Below are 24,276 nucleotides of genomic sequence, written 5' to 3' on the forward strand. Positions count from 1 at the left end.
TCTTCTATGCCCGCTTGGCCTCATTATGAACACTGGCAATGGCATATTCTCCATAATTTGGATTCATAAAGCTGTGACAGCAAAGTGTGTACCTGAGGGAAAAAAACACCAAACTATACCCGGTAATTTACTCAAGCCACCTAATTTCACAAGCCCTTGACAAGTAGGAGTGCAACCAATGGGCAGAAATAGAAGCTATCCCTAATCAATTATCAATCAACTGCAGCTAATTCCAAAAAAAATAATAGGGTACACCCATTCTGTGCAAATATTTTTACACATGCACAGTAAAGGATATGCTTTGATGGGAAAAGTGGTATCGCTAAAAGATGAATTCTCCTACACTGCTGAGTAAACCTACACATCATTTTTATGGGAGTGTAATGATGACTTACTTTTGAGAATGCTTCAAAGCCAGAAAACAAGATGCTATAATATTAATTTTCATATGTGTGTGTGATAATAGGGATAGAGAGAATTGAGAAGGCACTGGTAACCACCCTCTCCAAAACTGTAACCCGTCAGTGGGCCACAAGACAACTTGTTCCCCCTGCTGAAGATTCAGGGCAAGTTTGGCACTACAGTGAGTCCAAAATGTACATCACCAAAACAGCTGCATACCCTGCATAAGGACATGTACAGGGTACATGCCAGGAAGATCTATTTACTTGCCCCCAGAATTGAAATTGAGAAGTGAATCCAGCCCAATAAAGGATTGCAGACCTGTATCCTATTTTGTACCTATGTCTCATAACTCTCTCCAGTGCAAATCAATTCCTGTCTCCTATAATATTTACAAGTTTTAAAATATTGATTTTAGAAGGCATGTGTCTGCTTGTCTGTGCCCCTTCCAAAAAGGCTACTAGCCCACAAGAGTCATTCAGGTTTGAGTTTCTGGACTTTCTGTAACATTTACATAAGAAAATAAAGACAAAATCCAATTTTTACGTGAGCTATGAAAAATATTGCACTTATAGGAAACATGATACTTCCTGTGTCTGTTAAGTACAGCAGAAGCAAAAGTCATTTAAAGTGGACCTTAAATTCTAATACCCAGGGCAGAAGACACTCGAAGAAAACTAACTTCAAATGTGAACATTGAACACATTTCTATACATACATGTTATCCCTAATTAGCTCAATCTGATAGAGATGTTTCTTAAAGCTCTTCTTTATAACTCTTCTTCTAAAGTTTTTTTCCTCTCTAGCTAGCTGAGGGTCTTCATTACTTTTAGGCTAAATGGGATACAGTGATTCACTCTGTAGCTATACAGAACATTACTGAGCTCTGAGTACATGGCAAGGGTGTTACAGAAAGAGCTCTGCCAGAACATTCCCACTAGGCCAGACTGAGGTTCCCCCTTGAAGAATTTCCCATCTGTCTGTTATCCATGTTTCAAAATATAAGTTGTGAACCTGCAACATGATCTCCTAGCTCATGTAACCACACAGTGCTCTAATGACTGCAGGATCAGGGCTTTTCTCTGGGCTTGGGATAGGGTCTGTGTTGGCCCTCATTCTTTCAACTATTTAATTCTGCTCCCAAAAGGGGCATTAAGGTGACACACAGCAGAAAATTGCACAGCCTTTATTAAACAGCTTGATGTGAACCGATGACTACACATGTATCTTTTAGATGTTCCTAGAACATCTAGATTCGCTGCAGTTTTAGCATATTAGGTGCAATAACATATTTTTATGAATTGAAAATAAATAGACCTTTACAGTTTACTTGTTGGTTTGAAATATTATTAACTGCCCCCTTGCTCTTATTTCCCCTTGTTTCAATGCATTGGTACATGTTGTTAAAAAACTGGAAGGACTATAAAAGGAGAGGTGGTTCACTAGTACAACTTGATCATGCCAAAACACTTGGTAAACAAAATGGGATTTTAAAACAGAACACACCAGAGCACAGTAACAACTCAAGTGAAGCCCAGTAAAAGGATAATGCAGGCTGATATGAAGGCTAAAGTAGGGAAAATGTTTACTGTGTTCCAAAGGTCTTTAAAAGGAAACCCTCAAATCATAGGCAGTATGTTAAAGCCAAATTCCTGGGAAGAAGAGAGAGGATACCATGGAACTGGCTAAAAAAAGAAGTTTAGAAGCCTTATCACAAGCCCCCCAAATTCAAAGTTGGGGAAAGCCCTCCCTGCTTAACCACATCCATATATATAGCTGAACAGATGGTGTCAGAGATGACATGCTAGCATACACTGCACTGTCAGCAGATCCGCTCTAGTAACTAAGGGAACTTTCAGTTCATAGAACCATAGAACGGTTTCGGTTAAAAGTGACCTTAAAGATCATCTAGTTCCAATCCCCATGCCATGGGAAGGGGCAACTTCCACTAGCCCAAGTTGCTCAAAGTCCCATCCAACCTGCCCTTGAACGATTTCAGAGATGGGGCATCTACAACTTCTCTGGGCAACCTGTGCCAGTGCCTCACCACCCTCAGAGTAAAGAATTCTTTAATATCTAATCTAAATCTCCCCTCTTTCAATTCAAAACCATTCCCCCCTGTCCTATCACTACAGGCCCTTGTAAAAAGCCCCTCTTCAGACTTCTTGCAGACCCCTTTAGGCACTGGAAGTTGCTCTAAGGTCTCCCAGGGACCTTCTCTTCTTCAGGCTGAACAAGCCCAAGTCTCTCAGCCTGTCTCCACAGGAGGGGTACTCCAGCCCTCTGACCATCTCTGTGGACCTCCTGCTGACCTGCTCCAACAGGTCCACATTCTTTTTACACTGGGGGTCCCAGAACTGAATGCAGTTCTCCAGGTGCGGTCTCACAAGAGTGGAGTAGAGGGGAAGAATCACCTCCCTTGATTGTTGGTCATCCTTCCTTAATTTGATCATTCACAGCAGACATTATCAAAGGGATGCATTCATCACACAGGACACTGCACATGTCTTGGTAGCACTCTGCAATTTGCTTGCATGGAAAAGCATGGGGAGACCTCAGCCCTTACAAAGCAGGTGGCCTAATCCTATGAGAGTCTAGGGTTTCCAATAAAACATGCAACCCCCTCCCAGCACTGAATGATTGCACGTCTGTTTAACACCACTCACTATTAACTAAAAAAACAGAGCTTGTAAATACCCCTTCAAGAGTAACTTGGCAAGGCTGAACCCTGGTAAATGTCAAGATTACTGAGCCTTTTGTTACAAAGTGAGTGTTGCTCTTATTTTCAGAAGAGACAAGAAGAAAGGTTACTTTGTCCCATTGGACTAAAATGGAAGAAAACTCAGGGGGCAGCAAGATGTATTGGAAATTCAACATGGTCACTGCCTGCACTGCCCTCACCTCAGTGTTTTTTTCTTAATGGAAGAACAGGAAGGAAAAGAAGGAAGATAAGAGGTTTCACAAGGTTTTTGGAGGGACTAAGCCAGTTAAAATATTGCAAGGTTTATTAGGAGTAGACACATAATATCTTTATTGTATCACCTAAGATAGCTGGAAATACACAGAAGTTTTCAGCACAGGAGCTCATCTTCATGTGTGAAAGAGAGGTGTCAGTCTAAGCATGAAAATTTAGGTAAGTAAGTCTTCAGACAACTCGGGACTTAGATGGACCATCAGTATAATGCCACAACAGGTCTATTCCCCTTCCTTTTTCATTACTATTGATGACACCCATATCTGAAAGTTTTGCATGTGCAATTTCTCAAAATACATGCAGCACCACAGGGCTGTCCATTTTAGTGTTTTGATCAGTTTAAAATTATTCTATTTTAAATGTATTTCAATCAGAAACATTGATGTTTTAGAGGTAAAAGCACATGCAATGTTTAAAATCCTATTTGAAACTAAAACGTGTTCAGGATCTGAGGTACAGTTCTGGTCTAAGTCTACTTTTCATTTTTTGGAATTTCAAGAACCACTAAATAAGAGAACCCTGCTCAGGAAAACAACACAGAAATGAAAGAGGCAAGAACCCTACTAAAATCTTTAGTAAAAGCATAGGCACGCTTTTATCTTGCACTACAAAAACTTGCAAGACATCTTTATCTGTTCTTATTTTTACAATATAACTTCAACTTTTGCAGAATCCAATCTTATATTTGAAAAATTAAACTTCCAAGGACAAGCAAGAAAAAATACATGTTGTGTTACCCTTCTAAGCCAGCATTTTGGTACGTGCATGCCCTCTCCTCATGATTTTGCCTATCTAGCCGTTCTTCCTCGTTCCACCAGTTAAGCTAGGGCATTTTAAAGGCTCCCGCCAGCAGGACTCTACAGAAGCAGACCTCTTTTACGTCACATAGCTAAGCTAGTTGCAAAAGCAGAGAGCTATTTATCTAAAAGCAGAACTAAACACAAAACATATGAGGGTGCAAGGGAGAGAAAGGAATGTTTAGCAAGCCTGCTAATGGTAGGTAATGGCTCACTATTAAGTAGAAGGGCTTATTAAGTATATTTCTGTAGGAAGCTGCCCTGAAGCATTTCCTATAGTACACTTCACTTACTCATTTAGATGGCAGAATAGAGTGTGTGTTTATAACATTTGAATATGACAGCAAAATGATGGGTCTGTGAGCACGTTTCATGACAGAGCTACAGTTCAAACCGATCTTGACAAATCAGTGAAATTACTTGAAGAAAGCTGGATGCAGATTAGCAACAAGTCTGAAGTACTGCCCTCCTCCACTAATAAGGAAGCGCAAAAACACAGGGTGGAGAACTGCCGGCAGGGCAGCAGCGCTGAAGAATAGGATCTAGGAGTAACAGCAGATCACAACCTAACCTTATTTAAAAAAATGTTGTGCTGTTGTAAAAGGCAAATACAATATTGGGACGCCTAAGTAGAAGAATGACGTATCAACATCTGAAGTATTTTTTCTGATCTCAATACTGGAAAGAGATCAGCTGTAATATTGTCCCCTCTTTGGGGCATGAAATTCAGGAAGAACATGGACCAGTTGGACAGAAGCCACAAAACAGCCATGAAAAAAATAAAATTCTAGAAAACTTCATCTATGAATAACAGAACCATTGCATGGATTTAATCATAAGGAGTTTGAAAAGAGAGTTATATTTGTCTCAAACATTTAAGAAGTCACAGCAAAGAAAAGAATATACTGGTTTTCTGTGTTCACTGAAGATAGAGCTTGAGATAGATAGATAGATAGATGATAGATAGATAGATAGATAGATAGATAGATAGATAGATAGATAGATAGATAGATAGTGATGATCTTAAAAAAACAATGAGGGAGATTCAGATTAACTTTTAACTCTAGAAGCATCAAAGTACAAAGGATGAGATTGGCTGGGTAAATGTGAATCCTTCTTGGACATCGTCAAGAACAAGTTGGATAAACATGTCAGGAACAGCATGATCATACTTGCTTCTGCCCAAGAGTAGGACTAAATTCTTTTCCAGCCATACTTTCTATGATGTTCATGGAAGATTCCCATCCTAATTGGCATCTACACTGCAGTCCTGAAAAGGGAGAATAGGCAAGACGACTCCTTACAGATTCTGTGGCTGAGAAGCCCTAAAACTTAGTTAGATATGTTATCCAAAGACTACAAAATAAGAAGTCATTCAGCAGCAGAAAGCATCTCCCTTTTAGGAATCCAAGCACTTGGCATGCAACAGATAGCTGTAAATTTTGTTTCTGTCAGCATATTCTTTGTATGGTGATCCTCATTTCCATCTCCTACTTTCATATGACCCCTGATGTCCCTTCTCAACAACAACAACAACAAAAAAAATATATATATGATCTTGTAGGAAATTTGTCATGGACATGGGAGAAACAGAAAGTAGAAGGGTGAACACAGAGAATACAAAAAAAAAAAAAAAAAGGAGGCAGATTCAAAATCAACAGGCAGCAGAGTGTTCATGGAAAGTTAAACCAAATTAAAATGAAGGATTAAAATGAAAGTGGATTCAATGATCTGTGCTATAGGTAGACACATTTCCCAAGGTGTGTATTATGATCCTGGAGAAGAGATCCTGACAATTGTATTTTCTCCCCAGTTTTGTGACAACCTTTAAGTAATTTAAGACTTGAATTTTAAAAATGTTTTTGTCGTAAATGCTGAGTATTTTATGACCCATGATTCTTCATATGGGACTATAAGCTTAATGGGAGCAGATGTCAGCCATAGCTGAGTATTTTCAAGTGTCCCACTTCAGTATTCAAGGATAATGAGAATAATAAACCCTCCATATTCCACAGCACTATTGTGGGGGAAAATTCACCATTGCTTTTGAGGTGCTCAAATACTACCCTTAAAAAAGCCCAAAAAAGAGCTTGTAGCAAGAAAGTTGACAAACTATAAATGCCTTGTCATTAAAGAACTTTAAAACTAATCAGAAACAGAACCTACTGTGAACAGATGGAAAACAACACAATGATTACCAACATTTTCAACAATTGTTCTCAGTCATCCAAAGCTAATTCTACATTTAAAAATCAAAGCTAGGTGTTTAGCATGAACCAGTTACTCACTACTGTAAATTGAGTTCTTGCTACTTATCTTTTGCTTCTTAAACTCTCAGTGAGGTATGAAATGTGCCAGCCACTTAAGTATAGAGAAAGAAGTCACTAAGTAAGTGAACTGTTACAGAAGAGCAATGTCTGTGAATAACCCCACAGATGAAACCTGAGAAAGCATTTTCACATACAGAAATTCTTTTAGCTTTCACCTCTAGGCTGAAAAGTCACTGTTGCTACCTCTCACTAATAAGGTCAGTTTTGGGCACCTCCAGTGAAGCTGCCATTTCTGGTGGTTTAAATGATGGGGACACCTGTCCCCCAGAGAGCTAAACTGAGAGTACAACTCACCTCATAGACATTACCAAACAGTCTGTGTGTGTTAGCAACCTTGTCACTTATTCACCTGGCCTGGGTTCAAAACACTGACCTAAAAGTGAAAGGTTCCCCCAGCCATGCATTCCCAACCAATAAATTAAAAGTCCATCTTCAGTACAAGGTTATCTTTCATCATGAGTTGGGGGGTAGGAGTTATTAGAATATTCCACTCGAAAGGCTTTGCAATACTGATACTTTTAATGAATCTTGTCACCACCTTGCAAAGCAGTGACAAAAGTCAGGGGGTTTAGAAGTCAGCTTTTTCTTGGATACGAATGGCTATTTTTGCCGTAGTGTTTCTCCATTCACATCATATGCTTGAATCCTTGAGGAAATATGGTCACAAACAGCTTACAGGTAATACTCTTTGTGAACACTTTGTTCAAATGAGAATGTCTGGCTGTGTTACAGCAGCCCTGGAGCAACAGGGAGTAATGCATTGCTGCTTGCAATGATCTTACCTCTTCATCTTCAATAACAATATGCATGACATCATTTACAGTTATACACCACCTTTCTGATGACTTTACTTTCTTTGCCTTTGTGTAAAAAACCAGGTACGTCAAGATCTTGTTATACTAGAACTAATACCTCTGTCAGATTACATACCATTATTCAATGCTTTAAAACTCTCAATGTACAAGATTAGCACTACAGAATGGTAAATAAGTGGTATAATCTATGAAGGAAACATAAAGTTCTCAAATCACAAACAAATTTCTGAGTTATAATAGCCCTCACATTGCTTTCTCTAATGAGAGTGAAAAGACAGACAAGTAAAGACTCAACATTTGAGTTCTTGCTTTTTTGTACAGCTTCTTTCAAGCAGTAAAACCTCTTCACACATCTGTCCAAAAACTTCACCCCACAGTAGAGGTGAAATGTAAATAGGCCCCATGGACTAAGAGTACTAAATGCAGAATTAGGAGGGCGCCGTTCATCTCTCAATTTGGTTGTGCAGTATTTTACAGTCTGATGTACGCTTCACAAATTTAAAATGCTGTAGCAAGTGGAAAAACTTATTTCACAAGCCTCAAAAAACAAATATTGTTGAAAAAAAGTATCTGTGAATCAAGCATATTCAGAATACAGCTCTTAAATGAGATTAAAGCTTTAAAACCAAAACCAAACAAAAAAGGGACCAATAGAGCAATTCAAGTGGGAAGTTTTGAATAATCTATTTTTGGTCAAGGCTTTTGTTTTCCTTTGTTTTCAGATGTTTATTTTGTATTTCCTTTAAAGGAAAAGTTTATGAACATGCGGATCTCTTTCAATAGGCCATATTGTTTCTAGCATTTAATAATTTAACAACAAACAGATCATGGTAGATTTGGGGTCTTTTTTACATGCAACTGCCCAATTTTGCCCTTCAAACTGCCTCCTACTGAAATCTGTAGAAATAGAGCAGCATTGCCCGCAAGGACTGTACCATAGTACTCCCATACAGCATGGCTGGGAGTGTACAGCACCTAGAACCTCTGAGGACTGCCAACTATTTGCATGGCACTACAGTATTTTCCCCTAATGGGGTAACCTAACTTTAGAGCATACTAACATACATAACATAGTCTCTGTTCTAATACACTGCACTTCGCAGACCTTGAATTTACACTAGAAAACCAAATAATTCTAACACTGCAACATGAAGTAGTATGGCTATAGTAACTAACACCTTACACAGCATTCCTGATGACTTTACACCACAAAACTTTACAGTGCATATCTACAGATAAGCCAGTTCATACCCAGCCATACGAATTTGCCAATGCACAAAGTTGAGTGCAGCAAAGAAACATTGCACACATTTTTGTAAAACCTTTAATGGACTCTATCACCCATGCAACAAAGACTGCATCTTTGCATTTATATATTCATATCTCAAAGTGCTGCCCAAAAGTTACCTCTCCCCAGCCAATCAGGTAGGAAACTAGGGACCTAACCAGTGAGCTTGCAGAGCAAGTGCAGGTACTGCTAGAAACTCCAATGTACTGATGCATGGTTGCATACACATTTTTCATGCACCTTCTCTGCCCTGCTCTTTACAAGTTTGTGAACAAAATCAGAACAACTCCTGATACTTTTGAAGGCATACTCAATCAATGGAACAGTGAGCTATTTGCATTCTGGTGCATTCCAGCTCTCTTCTGAGCAAAGTGATATTTGGGAGGTTTCACTGTAAGCATTAGTTAGACAAAGAACCACATTTAAGGCACATTTTTTTGATCTAACTACTGGAAAACTAAGAAACACAGGGTAGAAAAAGGTACTTAGTATGTCATGGAATCAAAATATATACGAAAACTCAAACATAAGGTCAAAAGAAATCCATTCATTGCTACATGGCTCAAAAGGAGCTAATTCTGGAGCACTACCTTCCATGCTCAGCATTTCTACTTCACAAGAGCACCAACAAACTAGAAGGCATTTTCCAAAAAGGATTCACTATGAAAATGCCGACAGGTTTGGAGGAAACCATTTCAACAATGATAAAAGATTTGAGACCAGTTATTTCTCTGGGGTTTTATCTCTTATCTATAATCTTTTCCAATTGGCCACATCTTTGCTATAATGGAACAAATCCAATCTCTGTTGTATTTGCCTCTTCCCATGGAGAGTTCAAAACAAACTATAGGTAAGCCAAAAAAAAATGTCCCATACTGTGTTGGATCTGAAAGGGACAAATCTGCATGTGTGCTTTAAAGGTGGAGTCTATGCCCTTTATACTGCCTGGGGGCTTCTCTCAAGTATATTAAACAAAGAAGATGCATTACCACTACCCTATCAGTGCAAAATGAGCTTCTTATAAAGAGATCATGTCTTCTATTCTCCTTTCCAGTCTCAGGTCCTTCTTCCACCAGCTGTGCTCTACAGTGTTCCTGTATGCAGACAGGGCTGGCTAACATTTTTGTTTCAGCAGATACATATTTAAATAGCCAAGTACTATTTAGGATGAGGTTAAAGAAATATTCACACACTATAGTATGGAAGGAACTAAAGGTATGCTGTCTGGAAATAGAGGGATTTATTAAAGTAGGCTAATCCAGGATTTAGTTGACTGGATTTCCAAATGTCTTTCTCTTGCTTTCTCTGTTGATTTTCTTCACCATGCTATCTTTATCCAGTAATTATATACTACATTGCCAGGTGAGTAAGTAAATCCATTGTAAATTGGTCAATACAGTCAGAGTGAGATAAAAGTATGGTCCTATATATCAACATTCCTTAAAACACTTCCATAATCAGAAAAGCATGTATTCTAACTGAAAAAAAAAACTAAAACAGATTCTGAAAGATTTTCAATTCCACACAAACCAACACACATCTTTAAGTCCTAGATATTAATAAATGATGGGAAAGGAATGTCAATAGTCAGAACCCACAATATTTGCACAGAAATTGTCATCTTTGCTCTCTCCTATTTAGTACATTTGAAGATCACCCAATCTAGTTTTACTTGTAATCTAAACTAAGATTTCAGCTGAGAGTCTTACGGAGAAAAGAAAACCTCATGCGTTAATTCCCAATTATGCAATAGAAAATTCCTCTGTGATATATATGCCAGTTTACCCAATGCAATATTTCTCAGTACACAAAGCATATAATCTGTGCTAATTTCTTTATTATTGTTAATAATGATTTTTAAAAAATCAATTTTTATTTCATATTTGATTTAAAAACCTGTTTTTATAAGAATTTGGTAGCCTCTGCTGTTCAAGATACTACTAAAACATATCGGGTTGATTTCTTGTTTTTAACTCTGAAGTTTTTTTTAATGAGACGTGAGCTACAGAGTAACATTTCCTAAGCTATTTTAAATATCCTGTAAACCAGAAGACTTTCAGAAAAAATCTGGAGTTCCTAAGTAATTTTTAGTGAGCTTCAGGTTCCTAAATTACTGAGCTTTTCTAAAAAAACAAACAAAAAAAAGAAACAAACAAAATAAACCACAAACCAAAATAAAAAGCAAATAATTACTCCGGATCTTTGGATAGCTTGATTATATAGGAATATGAAATTTAATTAAGTAACCTGTTCTCAAGTACTTAGCCAAGAATAGAGGGTAACCAAACAAGGATGGCTGTAACTGCTGAAAGCATAAACACCTGTGTTTTAGACAGCAGAGTGTGATAAGCAAACTGCTCTGTCAATTAAACACCCAGTTCTTTGTTCATAGCAGATCTATTCTTAACAGGAGCCGTGCTGGGACTGTGCCTGGTCATGGAAATTAAGGCTATAGACAAAAGGAAAGCAACTTCAGCCTCATGTATGGTGTTTTGTTTGTCCTTTGGCATCAATGTCAGATGGATGGTAAGTTCATTTACATAATGTGTACATGCGCAGCTTGTGGGGCTGCAATGCAAACTGGTTTACGAACTGCTAAGAACACTGAGGGTATCTTCAAATTTCTTCAGTGATCTTGTATATAGTAGAAGATCATTGTACTGACGTGAATGAAGGGGACTAGAAGTCTATGGACAGGGTAGAGTCAAAGGTGGTCAGTTGCTCTGTCAAAGAAAACTCATGGTGGAACTAACACTCCAGAGTACAGCTGGAGATAAACTTGGGCTATAGAGCTTTTCCATAGCCTGAAGAAACTCCTCTAGGTGAAATAACACACCAGAGCTACACAATCATTTAGTATCTTTTTTTAATTTGTATTTAGTGCAGCTGGGTACCAATTTTCTTCATATTAAAGAGTGCAATGTCTTAAGTCGTGCAGCAGTGAAAAGCTACACTGGTGCCAAGACTGAACATGAAACGGAGTTAAATAAAACTACCGCTTAATGCTAGATGTGAGGCCTTTCTGTGAGTGCCAAAATAGCAGGCTGATTCTCAGAGGTGCAAAATAGACAGAAGTTCCTCCTGACGTCAGTGGAAATGCCTGGGTGCTCAATGCCTATAAAAAATACGAGCGTTTCCTTAGACACTTAAGGAATAATCACAGATACTAATTTTAGACTAGGGTAGTCACTTTCCACAGGTTCCTGCTATGGTAGTGGGGGTGAGCAAGGCTTTTCTAGGGGGATCTTCAGAGTAGAAGCCATCTGCTCTAAATTAGGTTCTGCCGTTTATCAAAATAATGGATGGCTGGACTGATTTTCTCACCGGTTTTGAAGAGAAATAAGAACAAGCATCAGACTTCAAGTTGAAGGATTCTGACAGTTAAGAAGAGTTGGGAGGAAGCATCTGAAGTAAAGGGAAAATCTTACCCATACCAAGTACAGTAAACACTTAGCACTTTCATCTGTAAAGCCAGCACTTACTTATTACAACCACTATTTTTGAGAGGAAGACATAAAGTGATATTTCCTTACAACTCAAACAGGGAAATCCAGGAGCAGCAGTGCCCATTCTTGCACGTAGGGCACAAATTCAAAAATTCTCACCTGTTAGCACACATTAAAAGTTGAGGTACAAATATACAAACTAACTAAACATTAGCCAGACAACTGGCAGCTTCTGCTTCCCTCTGGACAGGCTTTCTAAAGAATCAAGTGTATTTCCACAGCTACCATTTCAAGTGGAACACCTCCTAAAAGGTGAACATTGAATTTCAAAGTCTGCTGTGCATATCTCTGCAGATGCTCTGTTTCTGCAGAGCAGTAACACCTGGCCTGTAATAATTTCATACCAGTAGCTTGAGGATTACTAGGATCATGCCATCTTGATCTGTATTGAAGAGAAAGCAGAAAGAGCAACTACAGAATACGTAGAGAAACAGTCACAGAGGGTGATCACAACATTGTATTTGCTAGTTAAATGATGTGGAAAGAGGTAACTTCTATCTTTAAATACCTGCCTGCTTTTATCAGGTAGAAAAGGAGCACTGTATAGCACCTTTATAGTTATGATCAGCTTCACACATCGCCTCTCAACATGAGGCATATTTAAAACCAACAAAACCAGTGAAATTATAAGAACAAAAGTCATGCACCCTCTTCACAGCATTTCATGAAATGATGTTCTTCAGGCACTGAAGAACCTATAATCACCCTAAACTACTAGGAATTAAATTCAGTTTAGGAGGAAATGGAGTGCTTGATGTGAATGCATTCTCCTTCTGGTATCAGCTGAGAGTAAAGGATGCATAGCCATAAAAGACACATTCAGGGTCAGCAACTTTTCACTGCTCACAGTAAAGGAATACAACCACATTTACACATTGTTTATCCTGATAATTAGAGCTCAGAATAAAATATGCTTGGCAGTAAAGCTATCCAGAACAACTCAACTTTGCCAGCTGTGTAAGCACTTTTATATTTGTTTGCTTGCAAGGATATAAAATAACATGTGGGAGGGATGTCTTTTGACTTGGGACAAAGCTAAGCAGCACAAATTTCCACCTAATTCTATTTCACTGACACATTTCTTCCTGCACCATGTCCCTCTGCAGTCCAGATACAAATCCAGCGCATTCTTCTGTAAGCAGGCTCTGCAGTACAACTTCTAAAATACTATCATTACCATAGAATCATAGAATAGTTTGGGTTGGAAGGGACTTGAAGATCATCTAGCTTCAACCTCCATCATTCACAACTGAAGAAAATCCTAATGCTCAGTCACACTGAAATTAATTCAGTAGAACTGTACAGTGCAATACAGAAATTACTATCCAAACCAAACATCATTAAATGAGATCAGAATTTACAACAGCTATTAAATTTATATTAGGCATTTGGTATCCAATTTTTCCATTATAATGATGAAACCACTTCTGTCTTGCTTGTATAAGAGGATGGAAGGGGTTTGGTGGAAGATTTTGAACTGTGTTACCCCATTGGCAAAGAGCAAAATTCAGCTTGCAGAGCTGTCTTAGTTTAATTTGGAAATTGATGATGTAATCATAGTATTTTCTTACTACGATTCGTTAGTTTACAAAATACACCGCAGCTCTGCTTTGCTTCCACAGGGCTACAAACTGTATGAGCAATGATTCCTTGCTTTCTGCAGTCTCAGAGCTGAAGACTCTCAGTGCTCCTCCAAGCAAACACCTCCCATGCCTCTCCAGCTCTCCAGTGACCCAAACACAGATCCACAGCAAGATGCAGACCTCCTACCCCAAACAGATTATAGCAAAGTCCACTGCTTAACACACAGCTTTTCTCTAGCTCTTAAGCACCTTGGTTGCAGCTTATGGAAACCCACTTAGACCCATACTTTCTTCCCACCCTTATTGTCTTACTAATTGGATCAGTGTATCTGCAGACATTTTTCTGTATGAATTTCAGGGGAAGTTATGGTGTGTACTGTGAGTGCAGGCAGGAGGTAGTCTTTGCTTCCCATTATAAAATGGTTCTTTTTTCTTTTCATAACCATCAAGTTCTGTTGCTGGCAGATATTTGGGAGTGATTAGCAATTAGCAGCTGAATTGGGACTGTAGGAATTACCCATTTGATGACAGTAACAAAAGCCCACAGAGCCTGGAATGGGTCAGCATTCAGAGGGCCATCTGAGTTTAAGCAAAAAAATATAATATTGAGTAAGATATTGATCTCTTACACTTAGTATAAAGAAAACCTTCCCATTCAAAAGAAAAACTACCTCCATAAACATTTCTAGTTAACTGAATTTCATAATAGCTTTCTTTGAATTTTCCTTCCTACACCAGCACCACAGTATTTCGGGCCTTCTTTAGCTGCACACCTTATTGACAGCTTCCAAGACAGAATATGAAGCGCACTGACAAAATATGATTGTTCCACTATCTTTTCAGCATGCTCCTCTCAAGCACCATTCCATGCAAGTAACATCAGCAAGAAGAATTTAACATGTTACTATTTTAAAAAGCACTAATCTCGAAGAGGCCAATTGTACAGGACAAGCCATAAACACATCCCATATTTCTATACGGAGTCCCTCTACCCTCATGGCAACTCTTCCTAGGTTGAGAGAAACTGCAACTTCATACTCTTCTATTGTATCAGTGTCTAATGTTTAGGACAGTTGTAGTATTTGCTGAAAAATCAAGACTTGATGTGGCAGAAAAAAAACCCTGAAGTCCAACCATTGACTACCAAGTTCTGAGTCAGACCCTACATGGGGCCATCTACCACTGAGAAGGTCACTTGAAGAGCACCCAGGATTCGAACAGAAATAACATGTTTCACATGTGTGCTCTTAACGCTAGAGGTTTTGGCATCCACTGTTCGAAAATTCTTGATGCACCTGGAGGAGAGGCATTTGGCCTTGGACTGCTGAAAGTTCATGTTACCAAAAGGCACACCAGCATCTATAGTGGTATGTATCATTTGGCAAGACATTGTTCTTCTATAGATCCTGCATTTCAGGCTATATAATTCCCAAGGTACCTATGTCATCCTAATTTGGTGCATAAAGGGGAAGGGAGGCAAAGAACTGCAACGTAGGTCTCAGTACAGCATGATTTTCCCGCTGATTATCATTCTGCTTTTGACTCTGGAGGATTTTCCTCCTAACAAATTAAATCACCTCCTGAATTTAGTCCTAAATATACTCAACCCAGGACCACCACCTTTATAAGAAATATCCAACTGTTAACAGGTCAGTACTGGGAATAAGTAATGAGAAGGCTGATATTCCCTTAGAAAGGAGTGTACTTTTTGCCTCCCTCACACCTCCTACATTCACTGCTGAGATGAATCTCTGTGCCTTCTCAACAATCCCACTGATGGTCCACATGGGTAAAAAGTCTCACCCCATTAAAGCCCTCGAGATGGTTGGTTTCTCTGTGTGCTATGAGAGCTTAACCCAAATACTGCCTCCCCTCAAAACCACATCCAGACCCCCAACTTTGATTATTTCCAGATAATCTCTGTAAAAGGGCAAGACCTAGGCTGGAATGCCCTGGACACACTGTAGATACTGCTGTATTCTCAAAGAATCACAGAACGGTTTGGGTTGGAGGGACTTATAAAGATTGTTTAGTCCAACCCTCAAGTTTACAAGGGGTTTCCACCATTCACATACTCCACAAGACTGGACTCCCACATAAATTGTGAAAATAGGGATTTGACATTCCAATCTATTCAGCTTTCATCGCACCCCCTGAGTTTTCTTGTGACCCTTCCATGCTTCAATACTGTATGGGTACTGGGACAGGAAGAGGGGGTCTCTAGATGGAACCACCTCATACTCTCCATTTACTACCTCTGTTTCTGTTTTCTGTTAGACCTGCACTTTCTCCATGACAATGATTTCAATTCAGAGCTTGTAAATCCATGAGGAGTGGTTCTACAGTACTGAATTTTGCTAGTAGCACCCAGCCTCTCCTGCCAATCTTTTTCTGCTTTACATTTCTGTTTCATTCATTCAGGCTTGGTTATTTCTCTCCTCCTCCTCCTGGTTGAAGCATAAAGCTTTCCACTACTTCATCTGTCTTCTCATTCACCAGTAGACTTCTTCCAGGAAAAGGTTTCTGATAAGAAATCAGTTTAGATTCCATCCATAGAAGACCACACAAGCTTCAGAGTGAATCCAGGACACTGACTGTACATCTATTTATAGACACTGAAGTCAGACTGAACACAAGGTCAACTTTTCTTTCAGACTGCAATGAACCTCTCAAATCTGCTGAACTTAGAAGTTGCAGCAACACTAGAAAAAGAAGGGTGTTATCCATAATTCATAGACCTGGTAGCTTCTTCCAAAGAATTTGCCATGCATGTAACTTCCAAATGCTCTTTTTAATTTTTTGGTTTTGTTTTTTTTTTTTAATTATTTGCAAGGACAACAGGAGTTGTGTTACCAGCCAAAGGAGGTAATGCAGATAATCCTTATAGACCACACTGAAAATGTAATCTGCTATGTACTGCTGAAGACTGGAAAGACACAGCTTCTTTCCCAAAAAACTTTTCCAAAGTCCTCACTCATGCACAGCATTCAGTGTCATCAAGAATATTTGCATTCACAGAGTGCAATATGAAGGTAAATAAATATTCTGAGTCTGCTTGTTTGTTCTATACCAGCATAAAACCCCATCAAAATGGTCAGAAATTTCATTGACCTACATTAAAACCCATTCTGCATTAACAAAGCAGTGGTATCAGGGCCATAAAGCAAGCTAGAATAAGATCATTTATGTATAATAGTATCAGCAAGGCAAGAAGTATGTTTCTGTTTATTTCCTTACATGTGTTAATGCAGAAGTGTCACAGACATGTCTGAATGACTGGAGAAGACCCACATGAAATACGTGAAGCCAGTTGAGTGCTTTACAATACAACTGCCCTGAAGAAGAATTCACAAGCTTCAGTTCTTTATCCTGAAGGCTGAAGACTTCCTTGAAAAACTAACAAACCACACCTCACGTCAAAACTCAAAACCCCCATTCTCCTAAAATAAAGTATTTATAGCAAAAGTTACAAATAAGAAAGGGCACCATTTAACACACAGCTCACTAAGAGGGTTGGCAGTTCAAACATGTTGCAAACAGTATATAGCATGTTTGCATTTTGAGTAGCACTGCTGTACTTGGTTTCCTAAGCTAAGGGACATTGCATTTTCCTATGTTCCTTTTAGTTACATTAAGACACAGGCTTAGTGAAAATTAAAAGGTTTGTGGAATCTGTTGAAATATTTTTGAAGTTTAAGAAATAAATTTATCATCAAGAGAAGAGAAATGAGGTTTTAAGTCTTCTACTATGAGATAGCATGATTTTTACTTCCACTCCAGTCCATCAGGGCAGGGACTGAGAGACCGCTAATCACTAGTCTGACATACCCCAGAACCAACCACTTCTATCAGTTGTTACAATTATCATTGCTGCCATCTTTTTAACAGTGGGAAAACCAAAGTCTGAGGTGAGCTGACCTTGCCTAAGGTTACAGAGCAGAGTGAACAAGAGAATCCCACCCCCTCTGGCCAGACTTTTTGTTTTCCTATATACTTTTGTGTTTCCATGTGGTGCTGAAGGAACAAGGGACCACTTCCATAGGTCTTTCAACTGCTGTTTAAGCACACGTGGCCAGTGGAAGTGTGCTGGGTCAAGTAGATTTCAGAAGTTTCCAATCTCATGCTTCCCATCTACATGTTTAGAAGTCACCAAGGCTGTAATTAGTTCTCTAATTATTTCCTACTGAAGACAGCATGCCCATCCAAAATATGACTTTTTTTTTTGGGGGGGGGTGTCATTTAGTCTGTCTTTAAAGTTGCTGCCTGAAACTTCCAACCATATAAACCTGTTTAAGTTTTCACCAATACTGTCTAATCCAGCAAATGGTTGAATTCTTGTATTTTCCCGATTTCTTTATTTGACACAGGCTAAATGTAACTCCAACTAAAGCATTTAAATTGCTGTTCACTTTCAGGGAGACAGAGCTAAGGTACAACTCAGCCTCCTTTCCTATAGTGTACTTCATATTTAATCTGACATCTGCAACCACCAAGGAGCCTGGATTACAGCAGACCATAATACTCTATGAACCATGGTTATAATTAGGCGTCACGTCCATTGTAATCCTATGGATGTCATCATGTGTTACCAGCATCTGTTGACAGATCTCATACCAGGCGTATCACTGAAATGGCAAGTCTGGAGAGGGCAGCCCACAATAGAAACAATGGCATTTATTTTTGGTCTGTTCCAAGACTATCTAATAGAAAATATATGCTGCCAACTGCCAGGGCTCCACTGAGATCAGTTTTCAATATTTTATTACCAGTTAGAGCAAAGATCTGTGCCCATGTATCTGCAATCTTCTCCTCATAAATAAGGAAATAAAGAAAGCACTTGCTGCAACTCTTCTAGCACCACTTAGAAAAAATACAGAAGCCTTGAAATTTTATAAAGTTTAGCAGGCCCTTTATCACAAAAGTACCTATTTTTCATGTAATAATAAATTTAGGCTCCTTTCCAGGACAAGGAATGAGGATTCCCTCCCATGAATTTTATTTGGAAGTTGTACCAACTTAATACTAAAACTAAGCCAACATAAAGGAGCAAAGCTGCAATCTTCCTACTCTGTGGAAGTAAAGCAAAGTTTGGTTTAATTGATCAATGTGGAAACCTGACTTTCTGAAAAATCACTGTCTGTTTGGAGGAATGGGAACAAAGCATTTGCTATGGGGTCTTATACAAACTGCTCCCTGCTCTTCTGTAAAAGTCAAGATACTTACTGTAAAAAAAATCCAAATTAGCTTTATTTTTTATTATTTATCTGCATCGTAGGAAAACTGCACCTTAGTGCTATCTAGCAACCAGTGCATTATTTCTTTATTTTGAAAACAGAAGTATCCGAAATGCTGGACAATTGAATCCTAATCAGATGTAATCAAGACTTGTTTTGGCTGAGCAGTTTCAAATCACTAAAGCACTGAAGCACCAAGATAATTTCCATTGTCACTATAAAAAAAAAAAAAAAAAGCATAGTCCACCATGTAAATTAAAACAAATGTGTTGATGAGTACAGCTTAATAATTGCTCAGGAGTTGCAGCAGGTGGTAGATCAACAAACGTGAACTTCAACCTCCCCCAGAATTTCTCCCACTATACTTGTACAGGAGGATCCTAACAAGTGTAAATGCAAGAAAATGAGTAAAACCACCTAAAACTCAGGAAGAAGGAAGGCTATAAGTGAAAACTGAAAGGAAAATACTGGGTCTACCAATCTTAATGGAAAGCAAACCTAGTGGCCCCAACAGTTCTAACAGCTCTTACTTTTATAGTATCGCTTTTATAGAAGCTGTGATGGTAACAGCAGGCCAGACTGTCATCAGTATGGCAACTTCTACTAAGTGAGCTGCTCACAAAAAGTATATTCAACCTTCTTGCCCAGAGCACCATTTCTCTGAGTCCCCCTCTTTATTTTTTTCATTCTTGTAACCAGCAGATAACCTTTTAATCCCAGATCTGTCAGCTGTGCCTTCAGCATCACCTTTTACATCAGGAAGTAACAAATCCTTTACAACATTTCTCTTTTTCTATATGCTGCTTAAAACTCGGTGTTCTGAAATTAGATACTGCAAATATTACTAAAGTACCAAACCACTGACAAAAGTACCAATGGGATATAATCTCTGCTTGTGTTCAGAAAAAGAGCATGTGCAGTACTTGCTTGTGCAATAGTTTTCTTATACCTAAAAGGTAAGAAGCATTTCTTCTGCAATGGTATGTTGCAAGGAGTTTACAGATCTGTTTCTTCCCAGACAGTGAATTGGCATGTGGGAACCTAATCATGAAATACAGTTTTTCAGTTCTAGCCTGGATCTATGTCTAGGCAATATTTTCCTTCTCAGACCATTCAGTCAGAATTAAGAGCAAATTCTAATAAAGCTGACTTGCAAGATCACAATTTCAAAAGTGATTTCTCAGCGTGTTCTCAGGAATATTGCAAAAATTTTAGCACACCAGTTGTGAACCATTTCCTTCATGTCCCTGTTTATAATTGCCATTTACTGCTTTTGAAAAGCAACCAGGCACAGACATCATTTCAGAGTTTGCTTTCTGAAAGGAAGACCCAGGAATTAAAGTTAAAAATTACTGAAACACCAATATATAAATATAGAGGTACTGATAGAATACTTCCAGTGCAATATAAAAAGAAACTCCTCTCATCCATTAGTTTCACCTTACATAGGTTTCGTTTAAGAATTCAAAAAGTGAATACTTTATCCTCAAAATATGGCATAGCTAGTATACATCATACACATGTTTTATACAATGTAAAATATATTCTCTTACAAAACTAGTAGCCCTTACTGCACAGCCCTGGCAATTCCAGATGCAGCATGGCAGTAAGAAAGGACACCATTCCCCACAGAGGCATACACAAACACACATTACTTCCAGACCTTCCTTTGCTGTTTCTCCCATGCTGGGTCCAGGAGCAGGTCCCTGTCCCATTCTTCTTCTTGGGTCATGTACTCATCTTCTTCATAGTTGTAGGTGTACTGCATGTTTGTATCTATCTGGTTCATGCTATTCATGCTACCTGGGGATCAGCTTCAGCTGCTGTGGCTTGTACTACGTTTTTAGTTTACTTGCTGACGGGTTGTAAGTAGCAGTGTCTTTTTCTTTCTTTTTCCAAGGTGACAGGCAGTGAATACTGATGAGTTGCTGAGAGCAGAAGCTGAAACTCAGGTAGGTGCTGACTTGTGGTGACCTTCCCTCCCTCTCTCTCCTGCCCCTTCTCTCCCTGCTACTGCTGCTGCTGTATGTCCCTGCGGCTGACCCTCCGGAGAAGCCCAGCGCGGCTCATCGATGCCGCTTATTATCCCCGCCGGGCTGTCACATGGCGCGGCGGCGGCGGCACCCAGCCCTCCCGTGGCCCGGCCACCACCCCCTGCACCAGGGGCGGGGCGGCAAGGAACGTACCGCCTGCAAGAGCTCTGCCCCAAATCACTGTCAGCTCCTCTGTCTGTCTGTCCTTGCTTCCAATGTGACAAAATACCTGGCTCTCATCCCCCTTTTTTTCCCTGCTGACACGATTTCTACTTCATCTATAATTCGCTAATGTAGTTGGACACTGTTTCTCATTAGTCTGAAGTCCAAGTGGACCCTTGAGCCTCTTTACGCTTTTCTTTCCAGACTAAGGCTCCCAAGAGCCAGTGCAGACAAGGATACTCGAAACAACTTTCCGGTGGAGCTCAGGTTTGGCGTTAAGCCACGAAGTACGGGAGCACAATGTAGAAAAGCAACACGTCTTTTTAATGAGGAAATACGCTCAGTACATCCCAAGAAGCACATACAAAGGTCTCTGGAACTAGTAACTTTATAAATATGTGGCAGGAAACATTTAGCCATGCTTTCCACAGGGTAAAATCTGAAAAGCCAGCCCTGAGATCACACATCCTGGCAAGCATGTCCCTTATCTCCCATGTCATACGTATCATTTCAGTTGCCCTGGCGACAATGTTTCTTCTGGGAAATGGCAAGTTTACTAGGTTCTTCATGTAGCTTGTCATTAATGCCTGCACCTACCATTAGCCAAGGTCATCCCCTCCAGCAGTGTCCACACTGGATACAATTCCAACCTTACCTAGGAAAAAGAAAATGCTCACAAAAGCTGAGCTTTCGGAAGCTGTAAAAGACAGTCAGATACAAGGGAGAACTACACTCAGTAGAGGCAACCAGAGGTCTCTAAGCCAATGTGAACAAATAACCAGTGCAATTAACATCATGTGTCCTCCACTTCCTATTACTAACTAAAGGTGCACTTCCTGCCAAGCCACCTTCTATCCCATGAGTCTACGCAATTTAGAAGAACACGCATACATGCACCACTAATACCTGCCCATCAGCTCAAAAAATGTCATAAATGCAGCACTAAGGTTGCAGACTGGAATTCAGAAAAGGATTGCAACATGTTTCATGCAAAGCAAGCTGAACTTCCAAAGACTGATGTATATATACTGTAAGATAAACAGTCTAAAAATCAAATTTCAAATCTAAGCAGAAAAGTCAGAATCACATGCTTTTCACCTGCTCAATGCAAATATTCTCAAGGTTACTACATTTCCACCTGTGATGATCATTCTCTTAGGATACTCTCAGACAGTATCAAATAGCAATTACAAACCAAAATACTTAATGTATGCACACATTATGTGTATCCTGGTGTAATTTGTGTGGTTTACTTTTACAGCTGGGCAGACATCTGTAGATTGTGATACATATCTGATTTCAATCACCTAAATGACTACGTAAGCCTTTGAAGTCAGTAAAACTATTTCTTCTTATTCTATTTCTAGAGGAAGAGCAGGGAGAAGCCAGAGGAGTCCCAGAAGTACACATGCAAAGCTGTAATGCTCTGAACCAGAGCTGTCTCTCGTGCAAAGAGTTCTCCTGCACCACCAAAACCTGTGACTTTTTACACAATACCTCACTAGAGGTGAGCCATTGCAACCATCTTCATGTCTTTTCTTGGCACTGCCTGCTCTGAGGATCTATTTGGATGAATCATAGAATGCCATCAAAGAACTCCAGGCTGGAAGAGACCTCAAGGACCATATGTTCCAACCTTTAAAGGCTGACGAAGTCAGACAGTACCACACCACTCCCACTGTGCAGTACAGGGGAGCTTTACGGGTACTAGAGGCTTCATACAGGGAGGTATTAGTTAAAAGCCACGTTTTATTTGCTGACCCTTATCCTGTAACAAGGGCCAGAGTGCTAATGTAATGAAATAAAACCTGAGGCACTATGATGACAAAGAGTATCCAGTCACACTACGGATTAGCACTGGAGTCACCATTGTCCTAAGGAACCAACAGGTAGACCCACAGTATCATCTCTCATCTAGTCTGAGAAAATAAAAAGATTTCAAGTTACTTCCAAACAGGAATAGACCCACATTTTTCTATAAGGTGCAAATATTTCAAAAACTACTTTGTGTAGGTTGTGTTAATTCATTTTGGATGAAAAAGAAAATATTTCAGAATGAAAAATCTGTTGGTTTGTTGTTTTTTTTTTTTAATTCAACATAAAGGGCTTCAACTTCCTCAATGTTCATTTGAGACAGTTGGGCTTTTTACCTATGAAACAGCAAGCTAAAGAGAATATCCTCGTTTTAAAAACCTGCTTATCTTGATGGAATCTGACCCATTTCAGGTTCTTTAAATAACTGCTTACTTCCCCTTAATCAGACAGCATGAGTAGGCAGGGGAGATATTTATAGATGGAGCTTTAGGAGGAGTATCTGGTGTTTTGTTTACTACTTTAATTTGATTTTATAAATGAACTGTGTGGATGGTAAATGGGAAGCATATGAATGGAGGTCCGTAGTGGAAAGAGAGCCAAAATGGAACTCTGATGCCAAACTTGAAATGGAAAGGGATCTGCCTCTTCCAGCTTACCTAGAGAAAAGGAAAGCTGTCCCCAGGAGAGTAGTTATGAATAAGGCAATGTGCTTCAATCAGCTTATTCCCACATCAGAGATAGGTTAGGACTATCCCCACTGAAGCTGGCAGAGCCTCACAGCTACAAACTATGCCTAAAGAGAAAGAAAATCAAATCAAAACAGAAATAAGGGAGCTGAGCAGGGAGGAAAGGACAAAAATCTAAAGCAGAGAAAGAGGAAGAAACACAGTAAACCATATATGCAGAATTTTAAGCTGACATGGCAAGATACCCAAGCACCATCATGGCTGCCAAACAGATCAGAAGAAATAAGGTAGCACAGGGAGGTCAGAAATGGAGATGGCAGAGCTGCATTGTCAACTATTTTTATCTTTTATTTGGGAAAAGGTGTGAGCTCATGCTAACATAAATGGTAGTAAGGGCCTGTCTGGAAGAATGCCTTTACCCCAGGAGAACACTGTGGCAACAAGATATCATTGCCCATGAGAAGGCCAGAACTTTCCTAACAGCAGCAGCAGGCCTGTGGATGAACTTACTCAGCATTTCTTATCACTGTTCCAACTTAGGAGGGATCTTTGAATCTAACACCACCTAAGTGAAAGCCTCCTGGCATGCTTTGCATTAAGCTCCTTGAGAATCAAAGGGCTTTTCTAACTAAAGGAAAACAGAGTTTTCAC

At 39.4% G+C, this 24,276-nt stretch overlaps 1 protein-coding gene across 3 annotated transcripts in view; it reads right to left on the reverse strand.

Moving 5' to 3' along the window:
* ACTN2 (actinin alpha 2) overlaps nt 1-20,980 on the reverse strand; it is a 68,778-nt gene extending 47,798 nt beyond the window's left edge. For 2 of the 3 annotated variants that reach the window (XM_062637397.1, XM_062637398.1), the window contains exon 1: nt 20,593-20,980. In XM_062637397.1, the coding sequence (XP_062493381.1) occupies nt 20,593-20,727 (135 nt within the window). In that variant the 5' untranslated portion in view covers nt 20,728-20,980. The remainder of the gene's footprint in view (nt 1-20,592) is intronic. The other variant, XM_062637396.1, reaches the window with a different exon arrangement.
* Nucleotides 20,981-24,276: the final 3,296 nt, after the last annotated feature.

This window comes from Pezoporus occidentalis, unplaced genomic scaffold (genome assembly GCF_034315485.1).
Source record: "Pezoporus occidentalis ecotype Australia unplaced genomic scaffold, CSIRO_AGI_Poc_V1 ctg52, whole genome shotgun sequence".
Lineage (NCBI taxonomy): Eukaryota > Metazoa > Chordata > Aves > Psittaciformes > Psittacidae > Pezoporus > Pezoporus occidentalis.